The sequence below is a fragment of the Rhipicephalus sanguineus genome, chromosome 3, assembly GCF_013339695.2.
Source record: "Rhipicephalus sanguineus isolate Rsan-2018 chromosome 3, BIME_Rsan_1.4, whole genome shotgun sequence".
Taxonomy (NCBI): domain Eukaryota; kingdom Metazoa; phylum Arthropoda; class Arachnida; order Ixodida; family Ixodidae; genus Rhipicephalus; species Rhipicephalus sanguineus.
This window is the reverse complement of record NC_051178.1, coordinates 154,182,295-154,202,875: the sequence shown is the minus strand read 5'-3', so window position 1 is coordinate 154,202,875 and position 20,581 is coordinate 154,182,295. Positions and strand designations below refer to the sequence as shown.

The 20,581-nt window shown below is 46.0% G+C and overlaps 2 protein-coding genes across 2 annotated transcripts in view; both read left to right on the top strand.

Annotated features, from left to right (window-relative positions):
- LOC119385134 (uncharacterized) overlaps positions 1-5,913 on the top strand; it is a 332,809-nt gene extending 326,896 nt beyond the window's left edge. The window contains exon 5 of the mRNA XM_049413530.1: positions 5,641-5,913. Coding sequence (XP_049269487.1) covers positions 5,641-5,790 — 150 coding nt within the window. The 3' untranslated portion in view covers positions 5,791-5,913. The remainder of the gene's footprint in view (positions 1-5,640) is intronic.
- Positions 5,914-6,423: 510 nt separating this feature from the next.
- On the top strand, positions 6,424-19,879 carry LOC119385996 (RNA polymerase-associated protein CTR9 homolog; the record flags this gene model as incomplete). Its single annotated transcript, XM_037653350.2, is given in 12 exon segments — positions 6,424-6,571; positions 6,691-6,789; positions 7,591-7,830; positions 8,398-8,487; positions 8,584-8,706; positions 9,942-10,337; positions 11,013-11,228; positions 12,374-12,496; positions 13,138-13,402; positions 15,992-16,080; positions 18,578-18,845; positions 19,741-19,879. Coding segments are annotated over 12 exon segments (2,090 nt in total), but the record flags the coding sequence as incomplete, so codon positions are not given.
- Between the last annotated feature and the right edge of the window lie 702 nt (positions 19,880-20,581).

The window sequence follows — 20,581 nt, the reverse complement described above, 5'->3', positions numbered from 1 at the left end:
AATATAAACAGCTCTGGTTGCCACTATTCGTTTTTCGCAAAATTTCCACCTGCTCACGTTGCATGACCCCGGTTGTTCCAAATCGCCAAGTTTTTCCGTGAACCGAAAAAGGATAAAAATATTTTGGTTTCCCTCCGGAACAAAATAATAGCTAAAATTTCGGTCAGAAATGTCGTTTTTTGTTTTTTCGTTTGTTTTCGTTCCGTTCAGACACACTGATTGTTGGTATCATGCTATACAGGCCCATAGCCATAGGGTGCCGTAGCCCCTTTCCCCCCCCCCCCCCCCCCCCCCCCCCCCCCCCCCCGCCCGAAAGAAAATCCTGACGGGCCTGACTCCCAAGGTCTGTGGTAGTGTGTGCGATATCTTGTGGTACCAGCTGGTTGAGACGCTGCTCGAACGAGCGGAGCAAGAGACGGTGACAGCTCGCCATCAGATTATCCGGTGCTCCCAAGTATCTTTCATACCCAAACCAGGCCCGTAGCCAGGATCTTTTTTCAGGAGGGGGGCACTTGCTAAAAACCTTGACTATTTGAGAAGAACACCTATTTTTATCATTTATTTTTGGCGAGAACACGTACTTCACCAAAATATCGGGGAAGGGAGGGGGGGGGCTAGGGGACCCCTCCCCCGCCTGGCTACGGGCGTGAACCAAACAACCCGAACCCTCACGTTCCTTTGTGTTCCCCTTGGCGCGGTTGGCGAACAAAAGAAAGCGGGGAGAGCACAAAAGAACGCGGGCACCGAACGACTGCGTGTCATCCTCTGCACCGGCACTCTGATAAAATTAAGTCACGGTGGCCGCCATGTTGGGGTACCAGCGCAGAGAACTTGCGCCTGTGACGTCATGTGAAAGCTATGTATATGCACTAACCCCACAATAACAGTCATTTGACTTGCCTTTCCTATCGAGAATGATATGTCACGCTGACAGCGCTTACGCTTTTCGTGACCTGAAGTGTCCCGGGCGCCAGCCAAAAAGATACCCCTAAGGGTGCAATTTGTTTACATGCACTATAAAACAGTGTCCACCTTTTGAGGAGTGTTCTTTTTTCTTTTCTTCTTTTTTGTCCCTCAAAAGTTTGATCGTCATGCTAAACTGCAGAGCGCAAGTTCGGTACGGGTCATAGAAGAGCCCACACAGCACAGGACGAGCGCAGCGCTTGTCCTGTGCTGTGTGTGTTCTTCTATGTCCCGTACCGAATTTACGCTTTGAAGTTTAGCAATTATGAACCAACTAGCAGAGCAACAAATTCTCTTAAGATAAATTTGATGGTCATCTGGCCTGCTTGCGGTTAGCATAATGGTGTCCTCCCCCGGAGCGAATCGATCGTGACGTGTGGCAATGGAGTTGCCTGCGGTTTGTGCTATATAGCTAGTTGCTTCAATGACAACATCAGCTAGGTTTCGTGGGCCGGAAAGGTTTACACATGTCGGAGCAACGCGCCCAGGCCACGAGGATAACATGTATTGCTTTCGGGCGCCTGCACAATTGTCTCGGAAGCCGTGCTAGCTGCTGCAGAGTAACCTGTCTGGTGCAGGCTTCCCTTCGAGCGCGCGGCGGCGTCATCCAACGTGTGCCGGCCGCAGCAGCGGCTCCAGCGTCAGCAGCTTCCCCGCGGCTGCTCTTCGCGCTGCCCTCCGTCGCCGGGCAGTTTGCGCTGGCTGGACACGCCGCACGCAGTGAGCGTCAGCCGGGGCATGAGCGGCACCCAGCAGCTGATGCTGTTCGACCACGACGCCCGCGTGCGCCAGGCCTACCGAAGGGCGCGATGGATGAACCAGGCGCAGCGATTCCGCATTTCGCTGGTACCGCAGATGCTCGCGGTTTATTCGTTTACGAATTATTTGCGTGTTTTTCGTACTGGAAATATGAGCATCCTCTACTTTATAGACGAATATGTGTAACTGTACCCAAGTGGATATATCTATGTTAAGCTAGCTTCGATTAGCCAGCTGGGACCGAACGCATACCTGTATACTGTTGAAGGAGGAAGGAAATAACTTTATTCTGTGTCTTGCGAGTCGGTGGGGCGGGCCGATGGCCCCCCCTAAGAGACGTACGGCCAGGAGTCCTTGAATCCTGGCGGCTTCCTCGGCCCGCGGAACGGCCCAGAGTTGATCCTCGAGGGGGGGGGGGGGGGGGGGGGGGGGCTGAGCAGTGCGGCTTCCCAGCGTGCGCGAAGGCTTGAGGCCGCGTTCTCGTTATTGTGACTAATCCATCGGCATTGCCATAATGTATGCTCCAGAGTGGCTGTGGATTCACATTGTTTGCATCTATACATAGTTTTCACGTGACGTCACACCGTCGTCTGCTGGCGGTGTCCGCCATGTTGGAGAACAGCGACAAACGCGCGCGAGCATGCCCAAGCGTGCGCACGAGTGTTCATCGCTGTCTTCCTGCAGTCTGTCGGCGTGGTAGTCATTGATTTTGCTACTTGCGAGCTATCGAGTGTTTGAATGATGGCGCCTGTCAGTCGGAAGGAATTCTGCCCGTCATATTTTGCCGAGCTGGTGGGTCCGACGCGTGCACGTTATGAAGCGAAGATCAGCATGTGCGATGGAGTTGACCCCTACACGTTGTGCGCCGGTACTGACACGACGACGGACGGGTTACGACGCATGCCGACATCGTGAACTATTTGGTGCTGTGCACGAACCACGTATCGCTCACCGAAATGAAAGCTTACATGTCACTTGAGGCTCACAACTACTTCACCAGTGGCCGTGTGAGCGGCGTGACAGCAAAGCGGCTACCCTCCAAGCGCGTCATCGTGTTGAGCGAGGTAAAGTTATTCAGCAGGCGTCTCTTGACTGAAGTGATCGTCTGCATCGACCATTTCAGGCGAAGGATGGTCAACCTCTGCCGGCTGAATGTTAGCTGCGTTCGCGGCTGTGGCCACCTTTCTTTCCTTTTTTTTTTTTTTGCCAGCCGATTTTTGGCGCGCTTGTACCGAGAAGTAGAGTTAACGCCCGGTGCTGTGCGGTTGCTGTATCCCAAGTGTTGGCTCGGCACCCAATCCGGGTTTGTGTTGTCCATTAGAGTCGCTGGCTGTCCTGCAAATTACAAAACATCAACAGTGAAAACCTGGCGCGCTGTTGCATGTGAAATTGCGACTTCAGCGCGAAAACGGTCTCGTTACAAGCTGTTACGAACAGCGCAAAATTACAGAAGGCACTCGCGATCATTAGCCCGATGTGAACGGCATTTTCAATGCACGGTACAAACAACACGCATCGAGCACGTTAAACTCAGCAGTTTGGTGCAGACAGTGGCATTTTAACTCGATTGCAGTACGCGCGGATCGCAGTCGAAGGTGCCCGTTAAGCAGCAGAAGATCCGGAACGGGCTCGAACGCGACCCGGAGAGCTCCTGCGAGGTTTAAACCGCTGCACACACAGCGACGGCTGTGTTGCAGGCGATGGTAAGCGGTGGCGTTAATTTTTTGAAGTTTTCGCTTCATCCTGTTTTGCTTACCTGAGATGAAACGCCGACCGCATACACAGAGGTAATCCAGGTTCTTGAGGCCCTTTCTGCTGATACGAGCGAGCCAGAGACGACGACGCTGCTCCGACAACACTTTCGTGCGGTCGCATTGCCGAGTTATCACTTTCGGCAATCGGTAGAGCCCGGTTCTTCGCTCCAGGTCCATTTTCTGTGCGGCAGACGTGCTTCTCGCACTGCAGCCAGTCATCGCACACATCGGCATTGCGACGCCGCGCTGTTACTGAACCCGCACAACGCGAAAATATCGGACCTGCACACGCACCCAACGATAACACCGCGCTAGCAGTTCACCATCATGACGGCCACCTATCCCAGAAGCCCCAGTTGTGACGTCCGTGAAAACTATGTATAGCTACCGTCATATATATCCAGATATATGATATGTGCGCGAGCGCAGATTCGTATACGTTCTATAGTTTGTAACCGCCGCCATTCGACAGACTGCTTTTCTTTTTGGCAATTTTGGGTGAGGTAGCGGAAATATGCCCCTCTGTAACAGTGAAACCTCGGTGATGCGATCACAGCTCATACGAATTTCGGGGTGATACGAATTTTTCGTCGATCCCAGCCAAGGTCCATTGGCCTGCAATGTAATCGAGTACGGTCGTTGCGAACCGATTTTCACCGAGCGACGTTTGATACGAACGTACGCTACCGCCCAGGTACGAAGAGGTGCTGTCCGCACTATCGCGGAAGATGCGCCAAGCACGTGCGAGTGCGGGAACGCAAGCGTCGGCATGCGCGCCGCTGAGGTCGCACTTGTGCGGGCACGGCCGCAAATATCCCAAAAAACATCCCCAACACCTCCGCGATAACAAAATCATAACACAGAACCGTGGTTCTGTAATTTTGTGGCCTTTTCTGCATCGCGTCAAAGCGCTTCTTTTGTTACTTTAGCTGCAGTACTCTGGTGTCATGCAAGAAAGCATACTAAAATTTGGAAGGGGCTACTGCTGTCGCGGGTCACAGCGCAACTATTTCATTAATTAAATACGCGCATACGGGCCGTATATTTACGAGTGCTGGTATGATTGCCGACATCTAAAAATTGGTTGACAATCATTCAGGGTTCTCCCTGACGTTGCTGCGGCCCTGAAAAACAATAAATGAAAATGTACGCCAGCTTTCTTTCGTCGCATGCTAATTTTCCATCATTTCTGATGATACGAATTTCGGATGATACGAATATTTTTGGTGGTCCCGTGAAATTCGTATCACAGAGGTTTCATTTTATCATGTTTTGTGATATCGTTGTATCTGGTCATTCTGTCTTCACACTCCCACTCGTCTACCGCATGTCCGGAGGGTGCTGGGGCGGCACTTGAGATCGCAGCTCGGTCCGTAAGCCCTCGAGCAGCGTCGTGTACCGCCCCGTTGTTGCTGTCATCCGCGAGGGCGTGAGCAGGTGTCCATGTTTTTTTTTTTTCAAAATGTTTTTTTTTTTTCAAATCTTCCTTGGTTTCAGTAGTACTAGTAGCACGCAAAACCAGTTGCAACTTTCCCCTTTATCCCTACATGTGGTTCACCAGGCCAAATGAACTCATTTACTTATTCTTTGTTTCCCTCCTTCGCTTACATAAAAAAGAAACACGTAGTGCACTGCCTGCAGATATAGGCGGTAAGATTCCATCCGGGGCACTATACGAATACCCCCCCCCCCCCATCTCGGCCATGCACCAGAGATGAAAACCAAGGTTACGCCACCGTAAAACGCAGCGGTGAATTAATAGCTTTTTTCTTTAGGAAAAACATGTAATTCACTGAGCAGCCATTCATTGGATGGCTGCTATACATGCAAATATATATTTGATTTCCACAGGTGCCAAATTCCTCCAGAGAATTTTATCATTTGCTTTACGTTATATATATATATATATATATATATATATATATATATATATATATATATATATATATATATATATATATATATATATATATATATATATATATATATACACACACACACACACACACACACACACACACACACACACAAAATTACAATCGATATTCCTAGGATTTCGATGAAAATCTTTTCTTTTAATTTTATTTCACCTTACAAATTGTAAAGCTTCGATTATGACTATATGCACTACGCGACCTGTACACCATTTTTTTTTTTTTTTTAGGACATGAGCGATCCCAAGGTGCAACAGACTCTGCAACTGGCAGCGCAGCCTTTTGACTTCCAGGTGGGCGGCAGGGCACCACCGGTTCACATCGCCGGCATTGACCCCGACATCGACGAGGAAGACGAGCTGCAAAACATTTCCTCATAAGCTGTTATAAGCTACGAGCGGTCGCTTAAGCCTCCTAAGATATGCGCTGTTAGACGCATGAACCGAAGATTGGCTCAGCGTTTCCAACGACATGTCATAGTTATGCAGTTTGCTGTTCTCTCGTTTTTTTCCCACCTGTACACAATAGTTGTTTGTTTTGTTGTTGTTCTCGAAGTCAATAAAATGTGTGGAAAATAAAACCAAGCGCACCCAGATTCTGTGTACTCTTTCTTTATTTGTATTCAAATACAAGTGAGTGTAGCATGCAGTGGGGTAGTCAGAAATCTTTTTCGGGGAAACGAGGGGGGTTGAAACACCCCACCTCCTGACTACGCCAGTGGAATATAGAAAACTGGGATCACTGCGGTCGCGTTACACTCATAGTCCTTTTGTTCATTTTATAGAACATATTTCTATATGTATATGCTGTCACTGTTACATATCACATGCGACTTTCATATATCTGCGTGTAGAACCACAGATACACGTTGGTAGTATTGTTTTATAAAACGATTGTTGAATAAACCAATTCTACCAATTCAAATTGCCCGGCAATCCGGAACCGAAACTAAACACTTCTATGCGTCTCGGTAGTGCTAGTGCTATCACCATCTCCTAGCAAATCAAGCAAAACAACGCAGAAGCAAGATGGAAGGTCGGCGTACAGTGGGCTGAGTGTCACATGCCCCCATTTAATGCTTAAAACCTATCTGTTTCGATCTGTTGAAACTCCCTCAAGATGCCGGGCTCCATAGAGATCCCACTGCGCGACACCGACGAGGTAAGCTTTTTTCCATGCATGGCTTTCTTTGCGGTTCCGGTGGCTTTAGCGAACGCTCGCACTAACCTGTCGCTGCTCTTTTCCGCGTCGATTTTGACCGCTAAACTTGCGTGTTGCAGGTGATCGAGCTCGATGTCGATCAACTACCAGAAGGAGAGGAAGTCCTCGGCATTCTTCGACAGGAGCAGGCCCAACTGCATCTATGGGTCAACCTTGCGGTAAGTGCCAGCGATCGGCGCTTTCTCGTGTTCCAAGGCTCGCGCTAGCGTGCCACGCGAAAGATGCGTGCTTGGCGAGCGTTTTGATTGTCGCTTCGCGTTGTGTACAATTTCGGAAAAAACGAAAGGAAATCACGTTGCCTTAGTGCTCGTTTTCGTCCTCGTCAATCAGTCTGTGAAGATGATGGCTGTGGGGAAGCGCGCACACGGACATAAAGTAATAAAGAAAAAAAAGTGTTCCGGAAGCTGTGAAGGCAAAGCAGCGTTACCAATATACACACTCTCTCTCTCGATTGGTACACACCGAGGATCATTGGGTTGTTTTCGTCACTTGCCTCATGCGTGCAGCAATGGAGGTCTTGTCAGTAGTTGCACAACCGGCTAGCATACGTAGAACAAATCCCCGGTTTGCCGTCATTTTGCGCACTGTCATTTCAAAGAAAGACCATGGGCTGTTGTGTAACCGCAACGCCGTATACTTTAACTTCCCGTCACCCATCTGTCGTGCCACTTTCGTTTGTTCATTGACAGGCAATTTGATCTGACTTGTTGGTACTGACATTGTAGGTAGCGCAACACTTTACAAAGGACAGACACAGAAAGTACAATCCACAAGCACTTGTGGTTTGTCCTTTCTATATTCATCCTTCATAAAGTGTTGCACTACCTACAATGATGAATCGTTTGTATGCACGAGTGAGTGTGCGTTAGATCCATGCACGACATATTCACACTGCGTAATCTGGTGCAGGTATCTCTTTGTGGTTCATTGACATTCAACTGTCTTACATTGCCCCACAGCTGGAGTACTACAGGCAGGGCAAAGTGGATGACTTTGTTCGGCTATTGGAAGCCGGCCGCACCGAGGCACGGCTCGATTACCGGGACTTTGAGCAGGACCAGATGACGTGCCTGGACACACTGGCTGCTTACTACGTGCAAAAGGCCAGTAAGGAGAAAAACAAGGACCGCAAGCATGAACTCTTCACCAAGGCCACCCTGCTCTACACCACTGCTGACAAGATCATCATGTACACACAGGTATGTAAAGCTAAGGCATTTTGCTGCTGACTCCTGTCGTGAATGATTGTCATTCACTCCAGTTCAGTTATTCTAAAGGTACCATTTAAGACTGCAGTACTACCATGATGCAAGTTGTTGGAGGAATTTGGGATTCCATACGAACACCTGCAGTCACTTTTGTATCTGTAGTGGTTACAGATGTTGCTTTTTTTTCCCTACTAAAATAGTATTGTGCAGTAATGCTTGTTGTGTAATTTAAATTAATGCTGCAATGAAATGGGCTTTCTTTTTTTCTAAACAGTATTTTGCAGTAGTCATCATTGTGTGAGCTGTACTAATACTGTACCAAAATAGTTTTCCCTTCTTGCTGTTTCGGAGGTGTTTCATTGAATATAGTCCTTGTATGTTCTTGGAAATGGAATGTTAATTTGCTGCTTATAGTAAAGAATCATATGCACCCCTGATGAAATACTGTGCAAGCATTCCTAATGCTGTGTGTTTCACACCACACTCAGAAGTCATGTTTTACTATTTATGAGCTTGTGAATATTAAGTTGTATTTGCCTTGTGTACCTTCCTATCTAGAACCATCTTCTTGGAAGAGCCTACTTCTGTCTCCTGGAAGGGGACAAAATGGACCAGGCCGATGCTCAATTCAACTTTGTGCTTAACCAGGTAATGAGCCTTGTGTCACAGCTTTTCACTTTGTGCTGCTCTCCAATTTCATAAGCGTTAAACATGCTATCTCACGATACATTCTTTTCCCACTAGTCTCCCAACAACATTCCTTCACTATTGGGCAAAGCCTGCATTGCGTTCAACAAGAAGGACTACAGAGGTGCCCTGGCCTTCTATAAGAAAGCTCTTCGCACCAACCCAAACTGTCCTGCCGAGGTAGGTGCAAAGAGATGTATCTGTTGCAGTACTGCACACGGCACTCTGCTGTTTTCATAAGGAGCACTGCCTGTGCTTGAGCTCAAAGGTGCATGCTACTTGAGGCATGAATAAGCTAAGCTGGAGAATAAAGGTTATTCAACATTTAATCGGGTGTATATTAGTGCTACAGTGTAGCCCTAATACGAGATGCCAAGGCTTGCCCGAAAGATTATGAGGGCAAAATGGGAAGTATGTCAGTATCAGAGTGATACGTTCAGTGTTCTTGACGTGCATACATTGAATTATGATCTTGAATAGGGCTGCTTCTGAATTAACAAGCCATCGTTGCTAATGCTTAAGCTTTTTTTTTCTGTTGTTTCAAATGAGACAGAAGTTTAAAGGAAAATGAAGGCTAGAAGTGATGAAAAATCGTGACCATGACAAGCCCTCTTGTTGTAATGTCGGCTCCCGTGACATACCCTGTTCAACGATTTTTCATCCTTTTGGTATTTAGGATGATGACAGTTAATAGTAATTTCATATGCTTTTATTACAGCTGTCATTCTCTTGCGTGGTATTAATCATAGCTCTTTTGCTTAATGGTTACTTATGACCTAGTCAATTATACCTCCGCTCTCATTATGAATTGCAGCCCTGCACTGTGCCGTTCTACGCACGATCTCTAACTTGGGATAAAAGATTTTGATACAGCAACATCAAAATTTCTGTTATTGCAGTGATAAATTATGAAGGGCACAAGGCAACATTGACTCTCCTCTTTTTCGCACATCACCTTGTAATGAATGGTAAAGGTTATGAAACAATAAGGTGTATCTATTCATTGAGAAAGCATAGGAAACTGCAGGCCACCATGGCTTCAAGGGAATGCTTGTTCAAGTTTGAGCCCCATACTCAGTTCTAGGTGTCACACTTCTCACAGGCAGACCCCCCCCCCCCCTTTCAGAAAAATTCTGTATCCGCCCCTAGATGCAAGCTACAAAGGAAGAAACTGAAGATGATTTATTGCTCTAAAGCAAAACAAAAACTCCTCCTCTTCAATTGTTGCAGTTTGCAGCAGACCCTTGTTGCGCGCCTTATAGTAAATATCCCCCAGAAATTATAATTGTGAAGAGTATCCCTTGCCTATTGAAAGTCAGCATAGTTTCCAAGGCAAAATATGGTCAAAACATGACCTTCGTAATGTGACATTTTGACCACTCACTGAATGTACAATGTGTTATGCATTACTGTAGGTACGGCTAGGCATGGGCCACTGCCTCTATCGTCTGGGCAAGCAGGAGAAGGCTCGTGCAGCCTTTGAACGAGCGCTGGTCCTGGACCCACAGTGCGTTGGTGCGCTGTCAGGGCTGGCTGTGCTGCAGCTCAATCAGAAGGGTACCGAGGCAACCCGCGCGGGCGTACAGATGCTGTCGCGCGCTTATGCCGTGGACCCATCCTGCCCTGTCGTGCTGAACCAACTTGCCAACCACTTCTTCTTCAAGAAGGACTATGGGAAGGTGCAGCACCTGGCACTGCACGCCTTCCACAACACCGAAAACGAGGCCATGCGTGCCGAGAGCTGTTACCAGCTGGCCCGCTCCTTTCATGTCCAAGAGGACTATGACCAGGCCTTCCAATATTACTACCAGGTACTGCCACTTACTGTATTAGGTACTAGCTTTGGAACTGTAAACATCAGGACATCTGTTAAAAACACCACCTCCACTCGTTATCAGGATGTACACCCAATCACTGCTTTTTTACGTTATTGTGTCCTATTCATTAACATTGTTACATGTTTTGTGCTGCTATCCTAATTGTATTCCTGCTTAACTACTTTTCTTGAGTGCTGACTCTTATTGTTGCTTGGGAGTTAGTCATTACCAGCATCTTATTGCTTTTGTTAACCTTCTAAAAGTTTTGGAGCTCCAAAATGGGGATGACAGTGCCTTTACTTGGCCATAGCATTTGCTCTGCCGCAGCATCGTCCTCAGGCAATTTCTGAGCTAACTTTTGTATCCAGGTAATCTTGGCATGCACCTGATTGAATAGTTATGTCTGTCAAGCTTATAGTTATTGCAGGAATCGTTGAGGAACATTACCTGTTAGCATTGACCACTGCAGTTGCATGTTTGAGTGAAGGTGCATTTTGAATGTGGGGTGGGGCGTACCACGTACCGTTATACCTTCTTATGGTAACGCTGTTGTTAAATATCTGTACAGATTCTAATATCAGTACCGGTGTGACATTGCATATTCTATTGCTGCTTATGACGTATTTATGGCATCAGTGATATTTGGCTGTGCGATGGCTCTTCTAACAGGCTACCCAGTTTGCACCACCGTCCTTCGTGCTGCCGCACTTTGGCCTTGGCCAGATGTACATCTTCCGTGGTGACGTGGACAATGCAGCACAGTGCTTTGAAAAAGTGCTCAAGGCGCAGCCAGGCAACTATGAGACTATGAAGATCCTTGGATCATTGTACGCCAACTCGTCAAGCCAGTCTAAGCGAGACCAGGCAAAGACACACCTCAAAAAGGCAAGGTCCTTTTACTGTTTTTGGTCTGTTTGCAGTGTTGTGAAGTCTGGCAGTTCTGATTTGTGCAGCTGCCGTCAACATAATCTTAAGTGTACTTTCAAGTTATTAGATTGAGCAGTTTCTCAGGAACCTGATGTCTTGCGAAGAAAGACACTGGGCATATGCGTCACTTCGTGTTTTGTAGCTACAGGCCTCACATGGTAGGTACATAGTGCAATGTTCTATAAAGAATGTTGTAGGAATGTACCTCTTTAGTTTCACTAAGTGTTGGTGTAATAGCCTCTTAGATGTGGCTGGGTTCAGTTCGTTTAGCTCATTTACAGAAAGGGCTCCTGTATTCGAGTGCACAGGCATAAATGTGTGTATTTCTGCCATTATAACAAAGCTAGCATGATCATAACTCTTGTAGCACTTGGACTCTGTGTTCTATGGGACAGTTAAACCAAAGCTGGCCTCATGGAAGCTGTGCAAGTCTTTTTTTTTTTTTGTTTCATCGGTATCCAGGTCTGTACTTGATTATCTCACCACTGCAGGAGCATCCCCTTTCTAGAACCCTTGTGCTAGTGAATTGGTGAATATGCACAGCATGTGCCTGCTCACAGGCACTGGACAGAGTAAAAAGGAAGAAAACAAATCAACTCAGAGTAGCAGTCCTTTTGCCATAAACCTTAATTGTTCTTTATTAGTAAAAGTGTATTACATTGCGTTGTAAGACAACAAGAGACTTAACATAGCAGCTTTCAGGAACTTTATTTAGCATGGCCAAATTCACGAAAAAAACACAGAAAGCTTAGAAATCTGTGAAGTCACACTGACGTATACTAGTGTTGAAGTTCGGGCACTAAATTCATAATTTTGAACTTTGACCTTTATTTTTTTTTTCTAATCATGAACTTATAATTGCAACATCCATGACAATCAACTTCTGAAAGAATGATTTACAAATCTAAGCTGATTTAGTGGATCACGTTACTATCTTTAACGTAGCGCAGTGAAACACGAAGGATGACCTACTTGCCCAATTAGCACTGTGCTCTCGACTTATTGAAAGGCAGTATTTTGTTAGTTTTTTTCAGAAGCCAGCATGTTTGGGAAATCCTATTGTAAGCAGTGCTTTTGTGTGTGTTGCACCCTGTGAAATTCAGGTTACAGACCAATTTCCAGAGGATGTGGAGGCCTGGATAGAACTGGCTCAGATCTTGGAGCAGAGCGACGTCCAAGGGGCGTTGTCGGCATACGGAACAGCCACCCGCCTTCTTCAGGATAAGGTCAGCTGCTTTGTTTTATTTTACATTTCTTGTCCCAAACCTGTTGTCACTGCTTCTTGGACAAATGTTCATTACGTAAGGCTGCTGCATTCAGATGCCATAATAAGCACCGTAACGGACCTTGAAAGGCAGCTTTGCCGCAATACGGGGGTGTGAGGAGGTGAAGCATATTGAAAATCTAGGGACCACTTTAAATCAGACGACTGTCTCTTGCCTAAGTTCGACCGTAACGGAGCTTGAAAGGCAGCTTTGCCGCAATACGGGGGTGTGATGAGGTGAAGCATATTGAAAATCTAGGGACCATTTCCAACCGGACGTCGACTGCATTTGTTTTTGGGAAGTTCGAATAGTAAAATTTCAGTGCGAATCGAATCGAATAGCAAACACTATTCGAAAAATATTCGAAATTTCGAATATTCGCACACCCCTAAAATTGTGTTATGGCAACAATGACGGGCCACAGTGATGATGTACTAGTAATTGTAGTCGCAGCACATGGTGTAAGTTACTTTTATCTGAGTATGTGCAGATGCTGATGGTGCCACGCTGTTGTATGTCATGTGCTGCCACGCTCAGGCGTGTTCCGCTGCACACTTGAATTCTATCGCTGCCCTGTTGAGTCACTTTGTTTTGAAATTCAGGTGAAGGCCGATGTGCCTCCGGAGATCCTGAACAATGTGGGCGCGCTGCACTTTCGAATGGGCAACCTGCAGGAAGCCCGACGCTTTTATGAGGCCTCCCTGGAGCGCAGTCGCACGGAGGCCAACAACGACGAGCACTATTACAGCTCGATCTCGGTGACCACCACCTACAACCTCGCTCGGCTGTACGAAGCCCTCAGTCTCTTTGACAGGGCTGAGCAGGCATACAAGAACATTCTTCGGGAGCATCCCAACTATGTTGACTGTGAGTGGAGGGGCCTTTTGCAAACCTTGTTTATTTTTTTTTCATATAGATTATCCAAAGCAGGGCAGTGCAGATTGGTCTTGTACCAAGTGGTCAATTCCTGCAAATTAATGCATCTGTTAACATAACCCAGCCACTTTTGAAGGTGTTTGAAGTTAATCTTTGCTACTAGGGGGGGTACTGATGTTGCTTGCAGAAGCTTTCACTGAGATTTCACAATAAAAGTATGGTCATGTTCTTAATTGCAGAGCTGTAGTCAGTAATATTCTAAGGTCATAGTAGACTTGCCATGCTCAGTCAACCCCTGCTTGTCTACAGTCGAACCTCGTTAATACGTACCTGCTTTAAACGTACGAACGGTTAAAACGTAGTTTTGACGAATCCCCAACCGAGTCTCATAGAGCCTAATGCATTTGCTGACCGCTTAAGCTGTAGTGCTTCGTCCTATGCCTGCCAGTCAGTACATACCCTGTGTACCGTGATAACATTGTGTGCCATAAAAGTTTACTGCGTCGCTAAACTTGCCGCAATGCGCCGCAAAAGGTTTTCCGTGCTTTTGAGAGGTGCGGAGATCGGTTGATCAATGATTCCGACTTCCATGCAATTGTGGCGATGGCTTTGCGTATAAGCATCGGGAAAGAATGAAGTCGAGGAGGTGACCACCGACGAACGCGCCGTATGGCTTATCATCGACAACCTTATCACAATAAGTATCTTCAGCTATCTTCCTGGGTGCGTGCCTGGCGTAGCGCTGCCTACTGCACGCTTTTAATAGGTAACAATCTGAACGCGCTGGGCTGCCAATCGCTGCTGCCTTGTTGTGTGGGACCGTGTTCAAGCGCGCACAGCTTTGTAGAAATGAAAGCGGCTCACTGTTGTGGAGTTGATCATTGCAGGTCACGGGCGCCGAGAAACCTCGCAGCGTCCACGCTATCACGCTAAATGCATGTGTACGGTACAGCACGCTTAGCGCTGTTGTAACCATACTGCATGCTTATATTAGGTGGCAACCCAAATGCACCTCCGTCCGCTACTAGGACCGCTTGAGCAAAAGTGCGCATCACGAAGTGCACATCGCTTGCAGGAAGCTAGTAATCGCTGCGTTAACCCAACAAGCTACTTGCCGCATCTGTGCACAGTCTGGAGAAGAGTGGGTACGAAGCCGAAGAACACTCCTATGGAAAATGTGCGCGTACGGTACAGCAAGCGGCCCGAGAGTGACGGCGTGAGCTTAGTAGGCGATGCGCTGCACACAACTAGCTAGGTGACGATCGGCTCCACGCTTGCAGTGCTGCATTTCAATGAAACTGTGTCAGTTTTCGCTTAGTAGCAGATCGCGGTACAGATGCCTATATGGCTGTGCGAATATTCCAACAGTTCCAATATTCAAGGGAATATTACAGTATTCGAATTTGCTTCGAAACAAATTCAAATTATTCTAAATTTCTCGAAATGATCGAATACACATATATATAAACCACACGTAACCCCCTGTAAAGGTGGTTTCACTGCCGTGGAGGGGTGCTGTACCCTGAAGACACCTTTCCAGGGGAAATCTGCACTACCGCGAAGCCCACTTCAAAGTTAAATGAACATACTACCCTCACATTGATTCATCATTTTTTAAGTTTAAAAGCTTGTTATACCAGCTTACATGCTCTAAGTGTAGTAAATTTTAAAATGTAACATATTTTACAGGTTATCACTTGCATTCTACCGAAAGTCAAATCCTGCCACTATTTAAAGTTGCTTCCACTTCCCTTTGAACCAAAAAGAATTATTAAAGTTGCTTCCACTTCCCTTTGAACCAAAAAGAATTACATTCTTTTTGGTTCAAAGGGAAGTGGAAGCAACTTTAAATAGTGGCAGGATTTGACTTTCGCATACTTGTTTCAATTAAAAAAAATATTCTGCAGGTTAGTTGGGTCATGACAAATGTGCTCATTTTTGTTTATTATATGTCATATGTATTATTCAAATTCGATTCAGAATTATTCGACCAAAGCACTATTCGCTTCGAAAATTTACTATTCGCACAAGCCTAGTATACATGTATCGCGCAAAGCCGATATTGTCCGTCCTATCCCTATGTCAGTCGCTGCGCATCCCGGACCCTGTAATAGTTTCAAAATGCTCCTTGGCGTCGCCACTGCGCACTGTCGGATGGTCATGTGAGAGTGCCAGAATCTTGTCTGCACTTTGGCATAAAGAAAGAAGAGGCTTTGTGGTGGGTACTTTAGGCAATAATTGCTGTGGCACTGTATACTTCTTTTGTTGGCAGTGATGGCGCACATCAGGAGATGCAAATTTGTAGTTGGTGGTTAATAACATACTACCGTTTAGTGTGTAGTTATGCCGCGTTCCCAGCAGGTACGTATTAACGAGGTTTCACTGTACTGTTTGCTGTAAAAAAGTGACTGTTAATTCCTTCACCACCTTTTTAGTTGTGTTTACTGTAGAGCATGCATTTTTGTGCAGGTTTTGAGTTTGTATGAAATACCTATCGCTTTTCTTACAGGCAATGATATGCTCGTGTGACAGTATCGATGTACTAGTTGCGAGACATTTTGTGAACTGTTTTCTACTCAGGTTATCTTCGCCTTGGCTGCATGGCTAGAGACCGAGGACAAATTTATGAAGCTTCTGATTGGTTCAAGGAAGCTCTTCAAGTGAATCAGGTGAGAAATGAGATATTCCAGATGTTACAATCAGGCTTGTCAAATAGTAAATTTTAGGTTTGAAGTGAATTCGAAGCAAATAGTGATTTGGTCGAATAATTTCGAATCGAATTCGAATAGTTATGTCATGTATTGGAAAGAAAAGTGAGCACATTTGTCATGACCCAACTAATCTGCGCAATATTTCTTTTTAATTGAAACAAGGCGTGTGCGAATGTCATTCTTTTTGGTTCAAAGGAAGTGGAAGCAACTGTAAAATATGTTATGTTTTAAAATTTACTATACTTAGAGCATATAAACCAGTATAACGAGCTTTTAAACTTAAGAAATGATGACTCGATGCGAGGGTAAATGTTCATTTAATCTTAAAGTGGGGCTTCGCGGCAGGGCTGATTTTCCCTGGAAAGGTGTATTCACGATATAGCGCCTCTTCACTGCAGTGAAACCACCTTTACAGAGGGTTACATGCGGACTAATGTACACCTGTTCGTACATTTCGAATACTTCGAAATTTCCGATAATTTAAATTCGAATCGAAGGAAATTTCAATACTGTAATATTCGTCCGAATATTCGAAGTGCTCGAATATTCACACAAGCCTAGTTACAATTGGATGTGCCGCTGATAGGGCTGGTGGCTTCATGTGTGTTGTATTCCTGAATGCCTGGCATTGTAAGTTGCACTGCCTCACTGTTTCGGTGTCAGTGCATGTTGAAGAACTCCTGCCCTCCACTATCGCACTGTTAAATCTCACAAATCAACCAACCGAGACGTTGTGCGCACCTTTTTGTTTCTGGATTCAAATTTTGTGTGCTTGGTGCCATGGGGCCACCTCCTGTGCCGCCCACAACGGTCGGCAGCAGTGATCGTCAACACGCTGACAACGTTACTGTAGCCCAGATAAACCAAATCTGCTGGTCCCTAGGTGTATCATGAAGCAGGGCGTTATTGGAGATTTTTTTAGGCAGCTCTCATTCAAATAAACTTCATTAAGTTGTTCAGACTGTTTGATTTTTTTTACTATATTGCGGTCCCGCCGCCAGACACTTAAAATTTGTCACCGACTCTACATTGCCATAGCTACCTATGCTTTGTTTTTTTAGGAATGAAGCTCCTTAGGCTCGCACCCCGCCGTCTCTGTTGAAGCTCCCGTCTCTTTAGCATCGCTTTAGGTTGCAATGGCCGGTGATTTAAGAGGAAATGTTTAGGCCTTGAGCGGTTTGGTTCTAGTGCACCAGAAATTCAAGGTTAAAAGAAATAAGCTCTGTGCACAACTGGTTATAATGATCGTCTTCACTTTCACCACCTTTATCATGGATTGGGAAATGACAAGCATCATTCTAGCGTACTACAGGCGCTTTGTCGAAGGTAGTAGCAGATGCTCTCCCCACCCGGCGCCAGTGCAAAAAGACAATGAAACGTTGTGTGAACGGTGCCGCCGCATCATTGCTCGGACCCCTCTACCACCTGTCTCCCTCTCCCAATGCTGCGCGCTCTACACTCACTCGCTCAGTCGTTCCCGCCACCGAGTGCAGCAGACGCTCTCCCCACCTGCTCCCCACCTTGCCGCTTCATGAAAGCTAGCAGTGAGATCAGGCGCATAGTCGTTTGTGTCCCATTTTTAAGGAGCTTCGCTCATTGGTTGTCAGGCCCTGGGTTTGACTCCTGGCCTGCTGTGACAGCCACATTTTGATTAAGTTGATATGAAAAAGTGCTTATGTATAGACTAAAGTTCACATTAAGCAACTCCCAGGCATTTAACTTTTGTCCAGAGACCTTCACTATGTTATCCATCATAAATCACTTTGCAGTTTCCGATGAAAAATCTTTGAACAGGGGGTGTCACGGGGAACCACTATATCCCTTGAATTTCTGCCCTACTTTGAATGGCAGTTTCAGGGCATTTAAAAGGGACACCCAAGTGAAACAGTGAATCAGTCCAAGTTGATAAATCGTACTCTGAGCACTGTAATTCCATTAATTTCACCGTCACAGGTTTATTAATAGAGAGGAACACCAAGGTCAAAGTTTTATTTTTAAATTTTGTGCTGAAATTTCAGTGTTCGTCGTGGATTTCAAATTATTTTTCATATTTTGGCATCATTGGCTTACTGAAATTTTCTGAAACTTTGTATGTTTATAAGTCTATGTTCCTCTCAGAGAGCAATGTACTTCATTTTTACCAATTACGAACTATGTAGGTCCTAGTAGACGCCGTCAAAATATGTGATGTCACGAAGCTTGGTGCAGGAATTTCAAGGTGGTGCCGCCGTCCACATTTTCTATTTGCGTGTTTTCTTGCTTATCAAGTGCCTTCTCGTGGCAAGCATGGGGATTTTGGAATTGTGAAAGAGTAATTTACTAGTATGTGAAAAATCGTTTGTCTCTTTAGTGTCCCTTTAACCTGTGACTTTTTTTTTTCTTTCCAGGTACACTTACTAAACAGTACACTGGTTTCTTATCCTTTGATTAACTGCCTTTCTGGTGTCCTCTGCAGGAGCACCCTGACTCATGGTCCCTGATTGGCAACCTCCATCTGGCCAAGCAGGAGTGGGGTCCTGGCCAGAAGAAGTTTGAGCGTATTCTCAAGGGTGCGCAAGGGGACGCCTACTCCCTTGTAGCGCTGGGAAATGTGTGGCTGCAGACTCTGCATCAGCCCATTCGTGACCGAGACAAGGAGCGCCGGCACCAGGACCGGGCGCTCGCCATGTACAAGCAGGTGCTGCGGCTCGACCCGCGCAACATCTGGGCCGCCAATGGCGTGGGTGGGTTCTTGCCCCTCTCTTGTCCCGGCAAATAGTATAGCAAACTTCTTTTGACATATACGAACAGTTGCTTTCTTTGGCTTGCCTGTGGCTTTTTTTGGCCCCTTACTTTGTGTGGGGGCATGACCGTATAGTGGACTAGTGCAGGGTGATCCTGGAGACAGTGTAATGAAAGGTGAAAACAAGACAGATGTTCAGGACATAGGCCTGTGCAGAGTTCCCCGTTGGGAGGGCAAAGTCTCACCACAGTGCCCCCACTCCCCCTCGATCAGTTGAGTCCAAAAGGAAACGAGCTTTGCAGTAAAGAGATTATGTGTTGCTCACAACAGCCTGCTTTTGGTCCACAGTTTTGCAGGGCTAAAGGTGGTAAGTAAACTGTTCTTGGAATGCAACATCAGCGACCCTCTGCCTCCATTATAATAAAAAGCTTGCATGGCCACAACCCTTCCAAATAAACAGTGACAAGATTCGTCCGACAAGCGAAGGCATGGCGTGCCTTCGCTTGTCGACTTGGTGCCCCCCTCAGATGAATAGGAGGGGCGCCCCGCCACTCCACCACTACCCCCCGTGCGCACGCCTATGGTTCAGGGGAAGGCAGTGGCTTGAAGTGATGGAAAGTTGTTAGTGCAGTATCAGCAATATTCTTTGTTCAATGACTTTTCATCACTTTAATCAAAGTGGTAACCTTGTGGGTCGACACTGATACCAGTGCACGAGGCGCGCTGTTCGAATGGTATTATGGAGTCATGTAATGGGAGGCAGTCTCGGCTGTAGGGCCATGCCAATAAGTATCCCCCTGTGGCATATCGCGTCTGGTCTAGCAGGAAGCTGTCGTTCGACTTTCACAGTCTTTCAATGCCCGATTTTTGTTTCAAGAAAACTTGTTCTTTGACAGGTGCTGTGCTCGCCCACAAGGGCTACATCTCTGAGTCACGTGACATCTTTGCGCAAGTGCGCGAGGCCACTGCAGACTTTTGCGATGTGTGGCTCAACATTGCTCACATTTACGTGGAGCAGAAGCAGTATGTTGCTGCAATCCAGATGGTATGTATGCACTCTCGCATTGACAGTTTCCTCTTTTCATTCCATTCTGTGATGTCACTCCTGTGGGGCACAGGTATTAGTCGAAGTGACGTATAAACCTGAGGTGCTGTCAGCTTGAGTTATGAAGCACTGGGAGCGTAATAAATCTGGGTAAGAACCCAGAAGCAGCTTAAAAATCTTCAGCCAATCTGCTTTAGGGAAATTCTCCAGGTCATAAATAGCATGTAGTTTATGAAGAAGAACACACACTTGCATCTGGTAACTTATTCTTAAAAGGTAGTCTCATCATGCCATGATACTTCTTATTGTGCAAATATTTAGAGAGCTTGGACTATGTACAATACCGTTATGACTTGATGTCTTGCTCTAAGATCTCTCTCCATTTTGTTTTGTTGTAGTTCACTGTAATTCTTCCTCCTGTAAAGTTTTGTGCTTGAATGGCAGAAAGATATCTCTAGGGAGGGAGGCTGTGTATCTGTTAAAGTCATTTTGAATCTTAGTTGGTAGAATTGACTTTTTATGCGGTGTGGTGCCGCTTCAATCTGCTGCTTCTTAAAATTTGTGAAAGTAATGAAGGTACAGTGGAACCCAATGTCATGAGCACACGTCCATTGTCAAAGTACCTTTGTTATAAGCATGTACTTGCTATAGTACACTGATATTGATGAGAAAATTTTCATTATACTTCCTTA